Source organism: Agelaius tricolor, unplaced genomic scaffold, assembly GCF_023055355.1.
Source record: "Agelaius tricolor isolate 1412-34295 unplaced genomic scaffold, bAgeTri1.0.p SCAF_4, whole genome shotgun sequence".
In the NCBI taxonomy this organism is placed as follows: Eukaryota; Metazoa; Chordata; class Aves; order Passeriformes; family Icteridae; genus Agelaius; species Agelaius tricolor.
Genome location: NW_027269264.1, coordinates 953,819 through 972,408, shown reverse-complemented (window position 1 = coordinate 972,408; position 18,590 = coordinate 953,819). Strand labels below are relative to the sequence as shown.

Here is an 18,590-nt window from a genome sequence, read left to right as displayed (position 1 = left end):
TAATGAGACCCCCCCTCAGTCTCCTCGAACTACACAAGCCCAGTTCCCGCAGTCCCTCCTCGTACGGGAGATGCTCCTGATCCCGGAGCATCGGTGTGGTCTCTGCCCACCCGCTCCCGCAGCTCCTGGTCTTCCTTGCGCTGCGGAGCACAGGACGGGACGCAGCAGTGCCGGTACACAGCACAGATGTGTCCGTACAAAGCCCACGGCGTGTCTCTGAAGTGCATTCCCGAAGTACCTCTGTGGGATCCTGTGGGATCCTGTGGGACCCTAGCGCCCCCCGCACACCCGGGCCCCGCGCTGCTCCTCTCGGCGCCCCCTAGCGGCCGGCTGTGCCCGCACCGCGCCCTCCAGCGGCGGCGTAGTCCCGCCCCCGGGCGCGCGGGGCGTGGCTCTGATTGGCCGCGGCGGGGCCGCCCCGCCCCCTGCGCAGGGCCGGCCCTGGCGGCGGGGCCCGGCTGTCATGGAGGCGCCGGACGAAGCGCGGGCAGCGGCGGCGGGCGCGTCCCTCTGAGGGCGGCGGCGGCGGCGGGAGACGGCCCGGACCGCCCCGGGAAGGTAGCGCGCGGCCTGGCGGGCCTTTCCGGCCGGCTCCGAGCACGGCGGCCGCGGGGGTTGGGTGCCGTGCGGGAAAGGAGGGAGGGGGATGGGGCTGCGGGGCTCCGGGCGCAGCGGGTCCGGTGGTGAGGCGAGCGGACTCGCCCCCGGCTCTCCCCGCCGTCCGGGGCTTGGCCGGAATGCGGCCGTCGCCTTCCCCGCCCGGCTGCCTTGGAGGTGCGTGTCTGCGGGTCTTCTGGCGGGAGCCGGGGGCTCTGTACTCGGGATACGCCCCGAGAGGAGTCGGGGGTGCAGCTGACGGAGGCATGAGGGAGAAGAGGATCGTTCTGTGTCTGGTGTGGATAACGCGCTGGTAGGATCAGCCCCCCTCCTCCCCGTAGCTTTCCTCAGGGGCCACCGCGCGGCCCGGGAGAGTCCCAAGGAATGCAGCTGGACACCGGCGCGCCACAACAGCGACTTGTTTGGGTGTAGCTGTGGGAAAATACAATGCGGTTGCTTGTTTGCGAAGTAGGAGGTGAAAACATCGAGAATTCTCCTTTTGCAGATTTGTGATAAGCACAGCCTGCGCTTCGTCAGGACCCTGTTTGGAGTCTCCATGTTGTCCTATCTGGATGAAACTGATCTGAGAAGTAGCTGGGGACATTCTCTTTGGGCTAAGCACTTCCAATAAACCCTTGGCTGAAAAATTCAGGTGTGTATCCATCGGGAAGCAGAGAGGTAAAGGCTAAATGGATCTAAAGACAGCAGTCTTCAACGCTGCTCGTGATGGCAAGCTGCGGCTCCTGTCCAAGCTACTGGCAAGCAAAACAAGGGAAGAGGTGGCCCAACTGATGTCAGAAAAAACCAATGGTGCCACACCACTTCTGATGGCAGCCCGCTATGGTCACCTCGACATGGTGGAATACTTGTTGGACCATTGCTCTGCCTCGATAGAGGTTGGTGGCTCGGTGAATTTTGATGGTGAGACCATCGAGGGAGCTCCGCCACTGTGGGCTGCATCGGCCGCCGGGCATTTGAAGGTTGTTCAGTGTCTGTTGGATCATGGTGCGTCTGTCAACAACACAACGCTGACAAATTCAACGCCTCTTAGAGCTGCCTGTTTTGATGGTCACCTGGAAATAGTCAAGTACCTTGTGGAGCACAAAGCAGACCTGGAAGTATCAAACCGTCACGGGCATACGTGCTTGATGATCTCATGTTACAAAGGCCACAAAGAAATAGCTCAGTATTTACTTGAAAAAGGAGCTGATGTGAACAGAAAAAGTGTTAAAGGTAAGTTAGTTTTTTCACTTTCATTGTGGCAAATAGAGGTTACTAATTTACTTCTTAAAGAGCCTGACATCAAAAAAATTCTTCTGTTCCCATAAAGCATAATATATAAAGCGTTTATAGCTATGTTTTTACTTTTTAATTTACTGGTTTTTAACGTAGATTATAAAATTATTGTTTAAACTGATACAGTTTAATCTTAAATTCCTAATTCTTAAAAGCCTTAGTCATATGAAGTGTCACATTTATGCATGTGTTAAAAGCTAATAAAGTTGCTGAAGACCACTCTTTGTAGTAGGTTGGTCTAGCAGCATACTCAAGAACATGAGCATGTGTTCTTGGTTTTTGTAGTAATTCTTAAGAAGCCAAGTATGCTGTACATAAAACTGATCCGTGCCAGTAAGGCTGGTCTAAGGAAATACGCATAAAGGAGAAGAATTACTTTCTGCATTCAAAAATTAATAACCACTCTGCTCTTCACCCACTCTCTCCAAATTACTGAGTAATTTTATACCTTTTGCAGTGTTAGTAAGCAAAAATATATATTAGGATTGAAGAAATGAAGATACAGGTGACTGTGATCTCAGCAGATGGGCTTCCAGTGGCTCACAGATCTCAAACCCTTTTGCCCCTGTTTACAATTGCTCTGGTGTTACCACACAAAGTAAAGATTTCTGGCTTTTTTTCCTGTGATCATTATTAGTTGGACATACAAATTTTCTATTACATATCAGACTTGTATTTAGTTGTGATATTAGCCTGAAAAGCACACCAGTTGCTTCAATCTACAGCTAATTTTTTTGTCTCACTGAGCCAGGATTATGTTTCAGCAGGTTTTGGCTTTTTTAATATATGTAAATACATATAAAACTAATCTGCTAGCAGTTTTGTAGCATAATACTTCTGCTGCCTTTTTCAGGCTAATTACATTTGTAACTGTATACTGTACCTTTCAGTTATTGGTGTTAAAATATCCTTTGTGTCTAGATTGTTGTATTATACTGGTAAATACCAAATGTGAGAGTAATCTTTAGAAAAGCTGCTTGGTTAAATATGCCTTTTCTCAGCAAATCATGCAAATATGTGGGTTTAGCGTAAAGAAAGCTAAACTACAGATTTGTCATGGAGGTGGGCAGAGCAAAATAAATCTTCCTTTGTAAGGGTTTGAGGTTGCTCGTGAATCATCATGGACTTGTGGTAGGATAAAAATGCCATTTTTCTAAATAACATTCTGGGAATAGCAAGCTAAATATAAAGTGTGTAAGCAACTGAAAACTTGGGGTTTAGTTTTAAACCTATCCCTTTATATGATAGGTGTGAACCAATGCTCTTACATACTTGATTTAACTGGGAAAAAGATGTAATTCTGCAGCTCTTTTTCTCCCTCATTTTGTGTTGGTGGAGTAGGCTTTACCTTACTCATCCTTTTTATTCACTTTATTAGTGAATTAGCATTATTTGTCTTTGTTTAAATGACTGAGAATTTTCTCGGTGGTGTCAATTATCTTAATTCCTTTCTATTTCCTTTAGTTTCTGTGTGACTTGCATCTAGGCACACAAGCAAAGGTTCCTAAAGTAGATAAATGATCCTTAATTTAAAAAGTTGGATTGGATATGGTTCAGTTCATTAAAACTCATTTTACACTTGAAACTGTCGTGTGTACAACTGGACGTGTGTACGTAATAGCTATCTGTTGGTAATGTGTGGAAGTCCCCTCTGGTATGACAGGAGCATACTTTTTGGTATCTTTAAGAAGTTTTATCTCTGAAGTTACTGAATAAGCAATGGTGAGGTAAAGCAAGGAAGAAAGAAAGTACTGTAAACCCTGAAAGTCATCTGCGGAAAGGCAGAAGGGCTGAGGACAATTGGTAGCTGTAAGTATTGTAACAGTGGCTGAGATTCAGCAGGTAACCTCCTCAGTTTTGTTTTGCAAAAATGCTATTGATTTTAAACAATATTCATTCTACATTGTCATCCTCCCCCTCAAAGAATCTTGTGTATTATATAGAAACTTTCAGTTTCTACTCCTCCCTGCTATGTCCTAAATAGCTGACGGAGTGTCCTGTGCTTGTAGCAGGAAGATAACAGAGCATCTGAGTGTTCTGCTCCCGAGTAGTAAGAGTTGCTGCCCTTGTATGTGAGTTCTGTTTACAGGCACCTTCCTGGGCCCTGTATAGAGAAGCCTATTCTTCCCCGAAAGATGTAAAAAACAAATCGTTGCATTTAAAATTGCCATACTCCTTATAAGAGCAGAACTATTCAGTAGAGTTGCTGTTGTGGGAGATTTCTGTAGATCCTTTTTCAGATATTACTCTTAGAGCTTGTGTGAGGGTGAGGGGCAGAATTACTTGACTTATGTCTTCTGGTTTTCCACTGGATTTTCATATTGCAAAATATCACTTAATACACATATTAAACTTCCTGAATATATAGATATGAAAATGTTTCAGAGTGTTGACAGTTCCAGGGAGAAATCTGAATACTTTGATAGGAAAAAATTGGTATGTTCACATGCATCTAAATGTATGAAAGAGTAGGTGAAAACATGTGGTGAAATCTTGCTTCTAAAATGCAGAATTCCACAGCTGTGTTTTGGACTATGGAAATTCAGAGGTCAGAGGTTCTTGAAAAGGCTGTGAAAGTATGGAAGTACAGCCAGGAAATTAAGATGTTCATAAAGATTTCAGAGTGTGTCAGGTAAGATGCTGCACTGAGGTGAATGAGGTGAATTGTAAGTCTGGAAGTGTCACATGGTGGATGGTGCTGAAGAGGGATATTTGGGTAGATGAGTCCTCAGCTGTGAAAGATGGCCAGTGGTTCTGAATTTAAAGTACCAGCCGTTGATGATATTTGTTTCTACTGTTTTGCAGATCTGAACTTTCTCACAGTTTCCCTGAACTTCTATGTAGGATTTAGGCAGCAGAACTGTAAACAAAGGATATTAAAAAAGTATTTTAGTTTACATGAACAGTGTAAGTGATGGGGACAAACTGATAGGTGGGGTACGAAGGGTGGGAGGGTTTTATTATTTTGTAATGGTGGAAAACAGCAAAGATATCTGTAGATAGGAAGCAGCCTAAGCAATACTTCACAAAGTGAATTAATTTACCACTGTCTCTGATTCATAGCTTTCACCAGTGTTCTGCTGTCATGGTTTAATGCCAGCCAGCAGCCAAGCCCCAGGCAGCTGCTTGCTCACTTCCCCACCAGTCAGACCAGGAACAGAATACTCGTGGCTTGAGATAAAGACAGCTTAATAGGGAAAACAAAAGCAGGGCACACAAACAAAGCAAAACGAGGAATTCACCACTTCCCATGGGTAGGCAGGTGTTCAGCCATCTCCACAAGAGCAGGTCTCCTCTCCTCATCATGTGTAACACTTAACCTCAGAAGACAAGCACCATCACTCCAAATGGCCCACCTTTTCTCTTTCTTCCCCTCAGCCTTGTATACTGACCATGATGTCACATGGTCTGGAAATCCCTTTGGTCAGTTTGGGTCACCTGTCCCAGCTGTGTCTCCTCCCAGCCTCTCATGAGCCCCCAAATTCTCACCAGTGTGGCAGTGCAAACAGCAGAACAGGCCTTGGCTCTGTGTAAGCCCTGCTCAGCAACAACAAAAACATCTCTGTATTATCAACCCTGTGCTCAGCACAAATCCAAAACACAGCCCCGTACCAGCCACTGTGAGGAAAATGAAGTCTACCCCAGCTGAAACCAGCGGAACAACTCCTCATTTAAGAAGCTGCAAATAAAAAATAAAGTTTAATGAGTTTCACTTGTAGTTAATGATCTCTCAGAAGGCAAATTTTTATGCTGTTCCTAAAAGTAGGAAGAGTGTGGATAATGTTAGAGTAGCAGAAACACAACTTTTTTCAGAAGGTGGAATCCTAGAACTAAAACCTCAAATGAAGCACGGTTTTGTCTCTGTGCCAGATGAGGAGCGTGTTCTGTGTCAGCTGCATGCCGTTTTCTGTTCTGCTGCATTATGAAGCCTGCCAGTGATTTGTTGTTAGAGTGGTGCTACCTTACTGTTACCTTCAGAACAGTCCACTGCATTCTCAAAGACAGTGTTTCGCTGATGTGCACAGTGTTCATTTGGTGATGTGTAGGCAGGAAAATGTTTACTCTCTTAATACAAGTGTCAGTCATTTTAAGTACTCCAGATTACAGATTTGGGCTCTTTGGGGCTATCTCTTTTGATTTTTTTTATTTAAGGTACAATATTTCATTTAAGTTCCCCATTGAAATATTTTTCATTCAGACTGGTTGTAAAGAAATCTTATACTTCTGCTTCAGTTCCAGACAGGACAGTAAAGATCTTGCATTTTGAAAATTTGCAGTGCACATTTTAATAGGTTGTGTTTATACTTAATTCTCCTCTGCCGGATTTGCAGAAAGGAAGGGAAAAAAAATCCATTATTGCAGCAATTAGTGAGTTAGATCATAGATAAAATATGCATGTGCTGGTAGCCAGGATGGGTCAAATGCAAGGGAATTGTAACCTTTTTTCAAAATACATGCTTGAGAGGCAAGTGTTTTACCTGAAGATAGCTGGTAGGTCTTTCCATTGCTCAGTGGCCTGGTCTGTGGTCTCTCTCTTCAAAGTGTTTTCTGTAGTTTTGTTAGTGGTTTTCACCAACTCTGCCTGCCTTTTGTAGTTAAAAGACTCATCAACTAGCCTTAAGACTGGTTTTTCTCCTCCAGAGTATTAGAAGATCAGAATTTTGTTTCTAAGAACTGCTGGCCTAGGCATTCTCTTACTTATCTCTTGAGATATACACAGGAGTGTTTAATTGCATTTAAAAAAAAAGGAATACTGTGATTCTTCAAATCCACTGGCACAGTATTTAATATTTTTGTAAAATAATATGGTAAGCAAGGTTTGTTGACTTTGGACTTTGTTTCCTCATTTTGGAAAGTATAGAAGCATGCAAACTTCTGTCTCTATGGGTATTGTATCAAGGGCTAGTGCTATTTCAGTATTGTTGTTAGTAAGGGGTACTGGAAGATGTAACACTCAAACCTTCTGGTAAGGGAAAAAATATTTTGCAGACATAGCAGACCCAGAAGTAGGGGAATTATGGAGAATCATGCTATTTCCTTTATGACAAGTGTGGTCTAGTATATGTTAAAAATAATTAATTTTATTGTGCTGTCAACATTAAGGAGTCTTGACAGGTTTGTTTTCTTCTGAGGGTGTTTGTCTTCTCTGCTTGCCAAGGCTCAGTATCACTGAGGGGGCAGAGATGGGATAAAAAAATCCCAAAACAAAGGTCCTTGGTTTTTTTTTCTGCTGCTTGTTGTTGTTGCTTTTTTGCTTATTTTTAAAAATTCTCCCTATGAATAAACACTTGCTCTAAAAGTGTGCTGTGTCTTTTGCGGGGGGGGGGGTTGGGGGGCTTTGCTTTTTTCCCTTTTTTGGTAGGTATTACGTGGTACCAGGGCTCTGAAACTCGTAGATGTTTTGTTTGTGACTGTGTGTGGAAACTGAACTTCAGGAGGAATGTCGAAGTTAAATAAGGAAGATAAAGATACAATTTAAGTTTAATTCTAACTAAAAAGTTTTTGTTTAAATTAAAGAATTCACGGCATGCTGTTATTCACATAATAATTGATAATGTTCATAATACAAGTTCTCTTGAAGTATTTCAATGAGCAAGACAGCAATTATTCCCTTACATCATATGGAAATTCCATTAAAATAAATTGTTGAGATTAGCAGTTCTTTGCATTTTTTAGTTAGTTTCTTGAAGGAAAGACATTTTGTTTTTATTCACTATGCACACTAAGAGTTAGGATGTGTAACAGTTTTCTTATGCATTGTCCATGTTTGGATCTATCTGGCAATACTTTTAAATCAGTAAAGACTCTTGGAAGACTGAATTACTTCAAGTGCTGTGGTAGAAAAAGAAATGAATGTTGCATGAAAAATTTCACTTTATAAAAGTGATCACTTCATTTGTAAGGCTGCAGAAATATATACAGGTGGTTAATGTACACACTGGTCAGTCATTTAAATGAAATACTTTTATTTCTTTTGTTTTTAATGATCTTGGGTAGAAATTCATATTGGTGTTAAGTTTTATGTAAGTTTTACAACGTGGAAATTTGATAAAGCATTTTGGAAGTATTAGGAAGTGGATGCACTTAATTGGTTGCAAATCAAGTCAAATCACTTTCTGTGTCATGGCTTCATTTTCTTCCATTCCCTTGTCACAAGCTATCAGTCTATTTTGGGAATTACTTGCTTGTGACATAGAAAAGCCTGTCCTCCTTATGAATTTGAATACGCACCCCCACTCCAGTAAGCTTTTGGAAACACTGGGTAGTTAGTTTTGTGAGACATGAAATGTTTCTGAAATGTTCATAACTCCTTTTGAAGGAGTCCTGTTAACAAAAGAGTAAAGTGTGAAGTTACAATGCCAACTAGCCATACTTTTTTCTCTACTTTGTATCTGCAAGATTTAGAAGGACTGGAGTTGGGGTTATTCTGTTTCTTTTGCTATTTTTTATGGAGAAGTTACTAGGTAATATGAATGGTAAAGTTTTATCCAGATAAAAGCTGTTTGTAAGCATTATTAACAATACAATATAGTGACACTTAATATTTAGCAGAGAAGTATCTGGACTACCAGAATCATCTGCAGTCCAGTCTTTTGTCCATGCAAAGAGGAGCTTTTTATGTTATGGTAAAAGAGCTATCTTTGATATGTGATTAAATTCCTGTTGGTCATTTTACAATTGATTTTAAAAAATAGATGAAACCTATTTTACAATAATCATTCCCATCTTTAAAAAATTACTTTAATTTGACCAAACCCATCATATGTGTCTCTTTGAAAACTACTTGTCAAAGAGAATGACTTTCAAATTACTTTTGCTTTTTTTTTGGCCTTTTTCCTTCTTAATACAACAATAGATATAACATTGTTTGTTACTGACTAGATAATGTTACAAAAATTGAATTAATTTCTGAATTCTGTTCAGCCACTATTTATCACTATAGATGATATGGTCACTATAGTGACACTATAGACAGTGTAATGTTTTGAAATGGACAAGGTAATTCACAGAATAGTGGTTGATCTGCTGTGTTTATTTGAACTGTTCAGTTCCTGGTCAATTTGTGGCCAATGTATAGCCTTTGATTTACACATTAATGCCCCTCTCATGTTTTGTTTCAAATTCTTCCTCTACTATAGCAGTTGATACTTGCTAGATATAGATGGCTGGCAGTGTTATTTCTTAAGGCTGGGGTTTATGTTTGGCGTTTTTTAAAGTTGGCAACTCTCAACTATCTTTTTACTCCTAGGCACTTTTCAATGGAAACTTGTGTTTCTTACAAAGTATTCTTCCCACTGCTGTATCTGTACCATCCAATCAAACTTCAGTGAAGTGCAGCCACTGCATAAAAATTAGTAGTGATGGCCTCACATTATTAGTTGATACATGGCATAATTTAAGCTGTGGTTATTTTCATTCTAAGGGGTACTGCAGTATAAACAACTGGAAAATTACACTACTTCTGATAAACTGTTAAACTGAAATCAGTATTTGTAATACCAATAAAAAAACCTAAATTGTTTTAAATTTAAAACATCCAATTGGAAAGAGCTGTGAAATTCCTTGGAGTCTTAAGCATATTTCCACAAGTTCTACATAGCTGCATTGTAAAATTAATGGCATGCAGACTGCTGGATTTAGTTTACATGGACAATGGCCAAGCTTATTTTGTGTGGATTTTTTTCAGTCACAGTGTGTATGCCTGCTGAGTGATAAAATAGTATCAAAAACAGCATAACGTGGTGTAATATGTAATATGCATAGCTGGCACTGTTGTGGTTGTCAAAAGTAGCAAAATATATATTAATAGCTGTGAAACAATAATAGGAATTTGGATGTTACTGATATCTTTTGGCTTATTTGTCTTTAATATGCTTTTATGTTACTATTTTTAAAATATATTAAAAATATTTATTTGAAGGCAGAAACAGCTGCCAGTTGCAGAGCTCTGCCATGAAGGATAGTGTATAGAGTTGAGTACACCCTGAAACAGCTGTGTTAACTGCTGGCTCAGCCAACGCCCATGTGCATCTGCTTTTGCCTTTATCAATAAATACAGAACTGAAGATGGTCTGAGGGACCAGCCATTCTTTAGTTCTGAATTAACTGCTGTAGTTTCATTTTAAGTAGACTTTCAGCAGCGTAGCAAGAAGAATGAGTGTATGTGTACTGGTAAGTTTGTATATAGGTCTGCATTTGACATCTTCCACTCTTAGGAATATCAAGGTCTTGTCCTTTCTCAGATGGCATATTGACATTTTTCTAAAGACAGAGAGAATTTTAGCTGATAAGCTATGTATGCCAAATTTGCCAACTTTCAATCCACCTCTGCTCCTGCAATTGAAAATTTGTTAGTCTAGGTAGAGATTGTTGTGTGACCAAACCTATAACTTACTTAGTGCTATTAATGTTAAAAATTGCCTGAGGTATTAGAAAGGTGGAAAATCACTTCCCTTTTTATGAACTGGATTTAACTTTATGAATCTTGATCTAGCAGGTAGTTTCATGTTCCACCTTGTATTGAGATGTCTTCCTCAGTTTACTTGTTAGTAAATGATTGTAAAATCGCTGGCCATTATTCAGAAATATTTCAGGAAAAGACAATTTTGAAAGTTAAGTTCACTGTCAATAAAGGAAGCAATCTGGTATTTTTTAATTTTTTTTTCCTTAAAATGTTTGAATTTTGCTCTTAAAATATGATTCAGGGGACAAAGTATTTTCGTACCTCTGGTATAATTGCAAAAACCTGAGTCATAAGCTTTAGAAAATAACTTTTTACTCATGTTTTATATGAATTTGGTTAGTTTTAGTGTGTCAGCTAAATTTGATAGCCCCATTCACTGCAATCCATTGAGCTGTGTCCTTCAGACAGTTCTGCACCCAGTGCATGATGACCCTACTCATCTCACACTTGGATAACTTGTCCAGAAGGATGTTGTGGGGACAATATAAAAGCCAAAAAAGGCAAAACTCACTAAAAGGCAAAAATCCCACAGCCACAATCTTTCCTTCATCTGATGGTTGGCATCTTTATTCTAGAAGCATATCAAAGTAGTTAAAACAGGACTTTTTCCTTGTCAACCCAAGTTGGTAGTACCTAATGATTGCATTGTTCTTTAAATGCCTTACAGTAGCATTCAGTATAATCTTCTCCACAATTTTTTGAGTGTTGAGGTGGGACTAACAGGTCTGTAGGTTCCTGGGTAATCCCTCTTTCCCTTCTTAGAAAATGAAATAGCATTGGTTAGCTTCTATTCAGTAGGGACCTTCCCAGACTCCCAAGACATTTTGTAGCAGGTGGAGAGGAGTGGTGCCGTCACAAACATCAACTTCTTCAGTACTCAGGTAAATCCCATCAGATCTCATGGACTTGTGAACTGTGAACTGCTACAGCTAGTCCCTGAGAAGTGTCTGAACAAATGGGAAGTCACTATTCCTGAAGTCATCCTCTAAATCCAGGGCAGAAGGCAGTTTATCTGTATTATTAAAGACTGAGGCAAAGGAAAGCATTCAGTGTCTCTACACTTCTTCACCCTTAATAGTCAGATGACCATCTTCACTAAGTATCAGTCTTGTATTTTCTTTAGGCCTCCTCTTGCTACTAGCGTACTTTGAAAACCCTTCTGGTTGTCTGACACAATACCAGTCAGTTTCAACTCTAATTGAGCTTTGGCCTTTTGTGTCTTGTCCCCTTCCTATGTGAACCACAGCTCTGTCAAATTCCTGCAAAGCCTAACCTTGTTTCCAGACAGCATACCATTTCTTTTTCCTCCTGAGCCCCAAGAGGAGTTCTCTGTCCAATCAAACTGGTCTCCTGTCCTATTTGCTTGACTTTTGATACAATGGCATAGCCAATTACTGTGCTTTTATGTAGTGAAGAATTCTATTTTAATTCTGGTTTGGGTTTTTTTCTTAAACCTGTTTAATTTTTTCAGATAAAAATATCAAACATTTTGATTTTTATAACTGTGTGGCAGCCTTGTTTTCATAGTACACAAATGGAGGGGAAAAAAGCTATTTTAAAACCATTTATATTTGGGGGCTTTTAACTTTTTTTTTAACTATTAGCATAGTGAGATTTGGACTGTAATTTGATATGGTTTGTGTAATTGTGTTTGTTCCTTTTCAGGAAATACAGCACTACATGACTGTGCAGAATCTGGAAGTCTGGAGATCATGAAGATGCTTCTCAAGTATTGTGCTAAAATGGAAAAGGATGGTTATGGAATGACTCCCCTTCTGTCAGCCAGTGTGACAGGCCACACAAATATAGTGGACTTTCTGACCCAGCATGTACAGACCAGTAAGGCTGAGCGCATAAATGCCCTGGAACTTCTAGGAGCAACATTTGTGGACAAAAAGAGAGATCTGCTTGGTGCTTTGAAATACTGGAAAAGAGCTATGGAAATGAGATACAGTGATAGAACTAATATCCTCAGCAAACCTGTGCCACAAACACTAATTATGGCTTATGATTATGCTAAAGAGGTAAACAGCTCAGAAGAGCTAGAAAATCTTATTGCAGACCCAGATGAAATGAGAATGCAAGCATTATTAATTAGAGAACGTATTCTTGGCCCTTCACACCCAGACACATCCTACTATATTAGATACAGAGGTGCCGTGTATGCAGACTCTGGAAACTTCAAGCGTTGCATCAATTTATGGAAGTATGCTTTGGACATGCAGCAGAGCAATCTTGATCCTCTAAGCCCTATGACAGCCAGCAGTTTGCTATCATTTGCTGAACTTTTCTCCTTCATGCTTCAGGATAGGGCAAAAGGCCTCCTAGGTACTACTGTCACTTTTGATGATCTGATGGGTATACTGTGCAAAAGCGTTCTTGAAATAGAACGGGCCATGAAACAAACCCAATGTCTTCCTGATCCAGTACAGCTGAACAAAGCTCTTTCCATCATTTTGCATTTAATTTGCTTGTTGGAGAAAGTACCTTGCAGCTCAGAACAGGAACATTTTAAGAAACAAACTATTTACAAGTTTCTTAAGCTTCAGCCTAGAGGAAAGAATAACTTCAGTCCACTTCACCTTGCTGTTGACAATAATACTACATGTGTCGGTCGCTACCCAGTTTGTAAATTCCCCTCTCTACAAGTTACTGCTATCCTGGTGGAATGTGGTGCTGATGTAAATGTCAGAGACTCTGATAACAACAGTCCATTACACATTGCTGCACTGAACAACCATCCAGACATCATGAATCTTCTTATCAAGTCAGGTTCACATTTCGATGCCACAAACTCATGTAAACAAACAGCTAGTGATTTGCTGGATGAGAAGGAAATAGCAAAGAATTTAATCCAGCCCATAAATCATACTACTTTGCAGTGTCTTGCTGCTCGTGTAATAGTGAACCATAACATATCCTATGCAGGGCATATCCCTGAAAAACTAGAGAACTTTGTTTTGCTTCATAGATGATAGTGTGGCATTCCAGAGTACTGTTTTTGAAGCACGAAATGGTGATATTTTCCTTGAGCACTGTTGTGATACACCAGCGTTCCCTTAGCTTGCTCCATTTTGCTCTCATTGCCTAGTGTTGTTAGCATCAGATTTGCAGAGTTGGTTACCCAGTATTTAATATGAATATGCCATATAATATATTTTGTGGATTATTTAGAAATGTAATGCCATATTTAGACTTTAAATTGTCTGCCAAAGGCTTGTCTTTTCTGGTCTTATTTGCCTGTTGGGTGTTTGGGACTGAGTTGAGTATTTTCCACTGATGTCTTTTTACTATAACTGTTATGTGGATTTTATACAGTTGGAAGGTCATCTTTCTTTGGTTTTGCTTGAGCATTTCTACTCCTACTCTCTTCTTTTTCTATGGACTCATTGCTAAACTGTGCAAGTTGTATGGACTTGTTAACATTTGCAACTACCATAAGTGCTTTTATCTTCTCTATGCACTGGCTTAAACATGACTGTTGTGTGTGAGCATATTTCTATGCAGCACTTGGCCAATTTCAACTTAAATGCCAATCTTGTTTTGCAGTTTGTTTAGAGCTCTCTTGAGAATGCTGTCTTCATAGCATGATGAATTATGGAGTTACTTATCAGCTCTCCAAACTTGAGTTTGACTTTTTTGACTGCTGTAACTGAGGTTGCTTTCATTTTGATCCTCTGGAATTTTTTCATAAACTGGGGAAAAGAAAATCTTGCTTTTTTTGATTGTAGTCCACTTGAACTTTAAATCTGAAAATTGTTCTGTTGCATCGTGCAGCTGGGGGAAGAGTCCTCATGACGTACAACTGACGCCTTCCCCTCTGCACTGTCTTGCTTGTGCCAGTTATGTGACTAGATGTGAAGTTTGCTCAAAGTTTAACCTCAAACCTTAATGATACACTTCTATGAGAAATAGATCAAATATATGCTCTGCTTTAAAATCTGCAAATCAGCTTTAGCTTACAAAAGAAAACTAAAGCATGTTGATGGCATGATGTTTATCAGTCCAGATCTAGACATCATATAGTATAGTAAGTGGCTGTCTGCCAGGGTATTGAAAGTTCTATAGCAGTGTCCTTTTTTTCCTTCATTTTAAGTATCTTTATAAATACTTGCATGGATTTTTCATCTCTGCTATGTCAGTTGTACTTAACAAAAGCAGAAGTTCTGTTGTGTATATAGCTCCTAGTAAAGTACCTATTTTTTATAATATTTGCACAACAGCTTAGCTTTTGCAACAGAAAGGGCTCTTTTGACTTGATAAGAAGTCTATAAATGAAGATCATAAATGTGAGTGCGATTCAGGTAATTAATATAATTCAGCACTTTACTGTTGATTAGTAGTAGGATTTATTATGGCACATTAGCCCTAAAAATGTCTTAAAGTGAAATTAATTTCTGTTGGATAGGATACAGTTTACTTGCAAATTTAGTCGTCTAGCATTTTGGGTATTTTTGGCTTAATGTTTCATCTCAGTTGTGGGCAGTAAGTGTACCTATGGGGTTCTTGCTCCAGAAATCTAACAACTGGTTTTATGCCTTTGTCAGAGATAAGAGATATTTAGAATCCAAATTGGTTAGGTTAGGAGGGTCTTTGTAGTACTTTAATTTTTAAGTTGGTGTTAGAACACTTTTGTTATTTGTGATTGAACTTGAGGAAGAACATGTCTTGGGAGCACATAAGAATAGCCCTTCCTTGTTTTTGTTCTGTTTTGGCATTCCTGCCAGTGTATGGCAGTGTACAGGTGCCTACTAGCTTAGCCATTTTTGCAAAAATTATGGGGATGTTTTTAAGCAAAGATATGTTGAAAGCAGTGCTGTTTGTGTGTTGTCACTACCAGACTTGCTGTTTTGAAGCAATTTTCTCTGGTTTGTCCTTGCCGTGTCTATGTTGTATACTATTACAAGAATCATAGAATCATTTAGGTTGGAAAAGATCCTTAAGATCATTGAGTCCAACCCTTGACCCAGCACTGCCAAGTCCAGCACTAAACCATGTCCTTAAGTGCCACATCTACATGTGTTTCAAATACCTCCAGCCATGGTGACTCAACTGCTTCCTTTGGGCAGCCTGTTACATTGGTTAACCACTCTTTCCATTAAGGAGTTTTTCCTAGTATCCAATCTGTATCTCCCCTAATTCAGCTTGAGGCCATTTCTCCTTGTATTGCTTGTTACTTGGGAGAAGAGGCCAACACCTGCCTTGTGAAGTAGTTGAAGAGAGTTGTAAGTTCTCCACTGAACCTCCTTCTCTCCAGGCTGAACAACCCCAGCTCCATTGGCTGCTCCTTATCAGACTTGTGATCCAAATGCTTCCCCAGCTCCACTGCCCTACCCTGGACATGCTCTGGCACCTCGGTATCTTTGATGTAATGAGGGACCCAAAACTGAACACAGCACTTGAGGCATGGCTTCACTGTACAGGGGACAATCACTGCCCTGATCCTGCTGGCCACGCTATTGCTGATAGAGGCCAGGATGCAGGCTTTTCTGGCATCACACAAGACTAAACTCTAGTCAGTTGACTGAATTGCTGTGATTTGCAGTGCTTAGGACACGTGCCACTCAGCTTTTCATTTGTGAGGACATGTAGTTTGGTTTTTGAATTTATACATTTTAATGCTTTTCTGCTGCTCTTTAGATGGGGATATTCAGCAAATGATATCATACTAGAATTATACATCAAGTCATAAAAATAATTATTTTTGTATAGGTCTCAGAGAAAAGGATTTTTAGAGTTTTTTACTTTGGAATCTGTCCTGCTCTTTGGTGGTTTTAGTTTTAATTCCTGTCTTTATAACTGACAATTACCCTGTTTAAGATTCGTTGGTTGGTTGTTCAGCCTGAGGAAGAGAAGGCTACAGGGAGATCTTGTATAGGACCTTCCAGTACCTAAAGGAGGCTACAAAAGAGCTGGAGAGAGACTTTTTACAAAGTCGTGGGGTGGAAGGACAAGGGAGAATGGCTTTAAACTGAAAAGGGTTAGATTTAGCTTTGATATAAGGAAGAAATTGTTTACTATGAACATGGTGAGGCACTGGCAAAGGTTGTCTAGAGGAGTTGTGGATGCCCTATTACTGGAAGTGTTCAAGGCAAGACTGGATGGGGCTCTGGTCCAGTGGAAGGTGTCTCTGCGCATGGCAGAGAGGTTGGAACTAGGTGATCTTTAAAGTCCCTTCCAACCCAAATCATTCTATGATTTATGATTATTAGTCCAGAAATATAATGTAAAATTTTTTAATTGTTAGCAATTTTTTTAATGGAAAGCATTCCCAAAAGTGAAAGCATATCACTATTAGTTCTATGTAAATCTAGTGAATATTGCTACAAGAAAGGCTTATTGTGTTAGCTGCTCTTTAGAAACAAACCAGGCTATTATAAATGCTGATTTATTGCACGAATTTCTGTGTAAATATCTACTGATGTGCATCAGTCCAAAGGATTTATCACCTCCATGCTGAATTTAATTTTTCATGGTGATGAAGCTCTCTGCTGAAGAGAGCTTATCTTGCCAGATTACTTAGACTTAGGTGACCTGGCAGATGAGTTCATGTATTTTTGGCCACTTTGCATTTAGACCTATGTGTTTACACTACTTTGTTTTATTTATCTTAATTTTAATTTTGTAATATTTTTAACTCATTCTTTTACCATTTATCTCCCTATTTGGCCTTTTTTCCTGATGAAACACACTGCTTCTGAGCTACTGACACGGAAAAATGCTGAGAACACTGCAGAAATAATTATATGCCCTGCAGAGATGAAACAAGTTTTAAATTGATTAAACAGCTTACAGGTATCCCCCCTAGAGACAAAGGAACTGATACCTCCTTGCTTGGTATCAGTTGAGACCTCTAAGCTGCATTTTTTGGGGAAAGGGATAAATGCATAGAGCAGCTTTTCTTCTGATAGTTGTGGGTTTCAACTGAAGTACTTCAACAAGGAAGATGAAAAATATTCTCATTTAAAAAAATCTAAAATTATATTCCTATTTTTGTATCACTTAGGCTGGTGACAAGATTCCAGCTGTCTGCAGTGTCTCTGTTCTATTTGTTAGGTGCAGTGTAAAGACATTTTCTGAAATGCAAGGCAACATTGTGGTTATTTTCCATATATACTTCACAGCACTCCCTGGATAGGAAGTAGTCTTGTGTTGTTCCTAAGTTCACAAAGAGCTGTCTTTTAACAACTGTTTTGCAACTGGTTAAAATTAACCTCCTTCTATTTTTACAAACACTACTTTAAAGAAAGTGATGCAGTGCTATAGCAAAATCCTTAAAGGAGGATTTGTAATTAGATAAAAACCTTTTGAGGAAAAGTGTGCCTTGCCTCAGTTTTGTATCAGCTGCAAGGTGACAGTGGAGGGATATGGCTGGTCTGAAATAGCTTTGAAATGCTTTGAAATATAGAGTGGAATGACTGTTATACTCTAAAATGTTGAGAAGCATGAAAAAGTTGACTAAACACTAATTTTACCTTCTGTGACTAGAATGACACCAACTGGTATTTAACGCTTCAAAGTAATTTGGTAATTTTAATGAGAGACATACTAGACTGCTCATATTTTTTGCTTTTGAGTGTAAAAGTAACCATTGAGCCCTCAATGAGGGCAGAGTGAAAAGCTGTTGTTGGTTTGGTTTTAAATAATATTGTATTTGTGTTCCATTCTATTGCAAAGACTTCCTATGCAGGGCTAGCTCCATGTATGGAAATATTGCAGTTTCTTTTTTACGTGAAATAATTTAGCTTTAACAGTAATGTAAAAAAGGAATAACAAGCATATTTCTCTGCTCTTACTCTCTTTAGGCTCCAAATGCAGATTCCATTAAAAATATGTTTTGGAGAACACCTGTCCGAGTGTATATATGTGTTTTCTCTAGGGTATTGCAGTACTGGTTGGTAAACTACTTTTCTTGTTGAGTAGCTAAATGTAAATGCTGCAGCTTCAACCTTCCTGTCATTAAGAATTGTGCCTTAAGCAAAAAGTCATATCTCGTGCTCTTTCTTTCTGTGAAATTATGGTCTGGCAAAGCCTTTAAATTTCAGTGGTGGGTAGTAGTAAAGAAAAGGTTTAAACTGAATGATACAGGAGAAACTATTTTCCCACTTTCTAGAAAAAGCATTTAGTCATACTGTTAACCAGGGGAAACAGTATCTCCAGTTTCTAACCTAAAAGTAGATAGCAATGCTTTGTAAGAAGTAAGCAGCAGACAGTTTTCAAGAAAGCTGGACAA

At 39.6% G+C, this 18,590-nt stretch overlaps 1 protein-coding gene across 1 annotated transcript; it reads left to right on the top strand.

Moving 5' to 3' along the window:
• The first annotated feature begins 399 nt into the window (after positions 1 to 399).
• FEM1C (fem-1 homolog C) lies at positions 400 to 18,204 on the top strand. Its single transcript, XM_071424344.1, has 3 exons — positions 400 to 558; positions 1,103 to 1,830; positions 12,023 to 18,204. The coding sequence occupies exons 2-3, from the start codon at positions 1,287 to 1,289 to the stop codon at positions 13,330 to 13,332; spliced, it is 1,854 nt and encodes a 617-aa protein (XP_071280445.1). The 5' UTR covers positions 400 to 558; positions 1,103 to 1,286; the 3' UTR covers positions 13,333 to 18,204.
• The last annotated feature ends 386 nt before the right edge of the window (positions 18,205 to 18,590 follow it).

Coding starts and splice junctions, on each gene's coding strand:
- FEM1C (XM_071424344.1), top strand. CDS start 1,287: ATGGATCTAAAGACAGCAGTCTTCAACGCTGCTCGTGATGGCAAGCTG. Junction 1,831..12,022: donor GAACAGAAAAAGTGTTAAAG/GTAAGTTAGTTT, acceptor GTTCCTTTTCAG/GAAATACAGCACTACATGAC.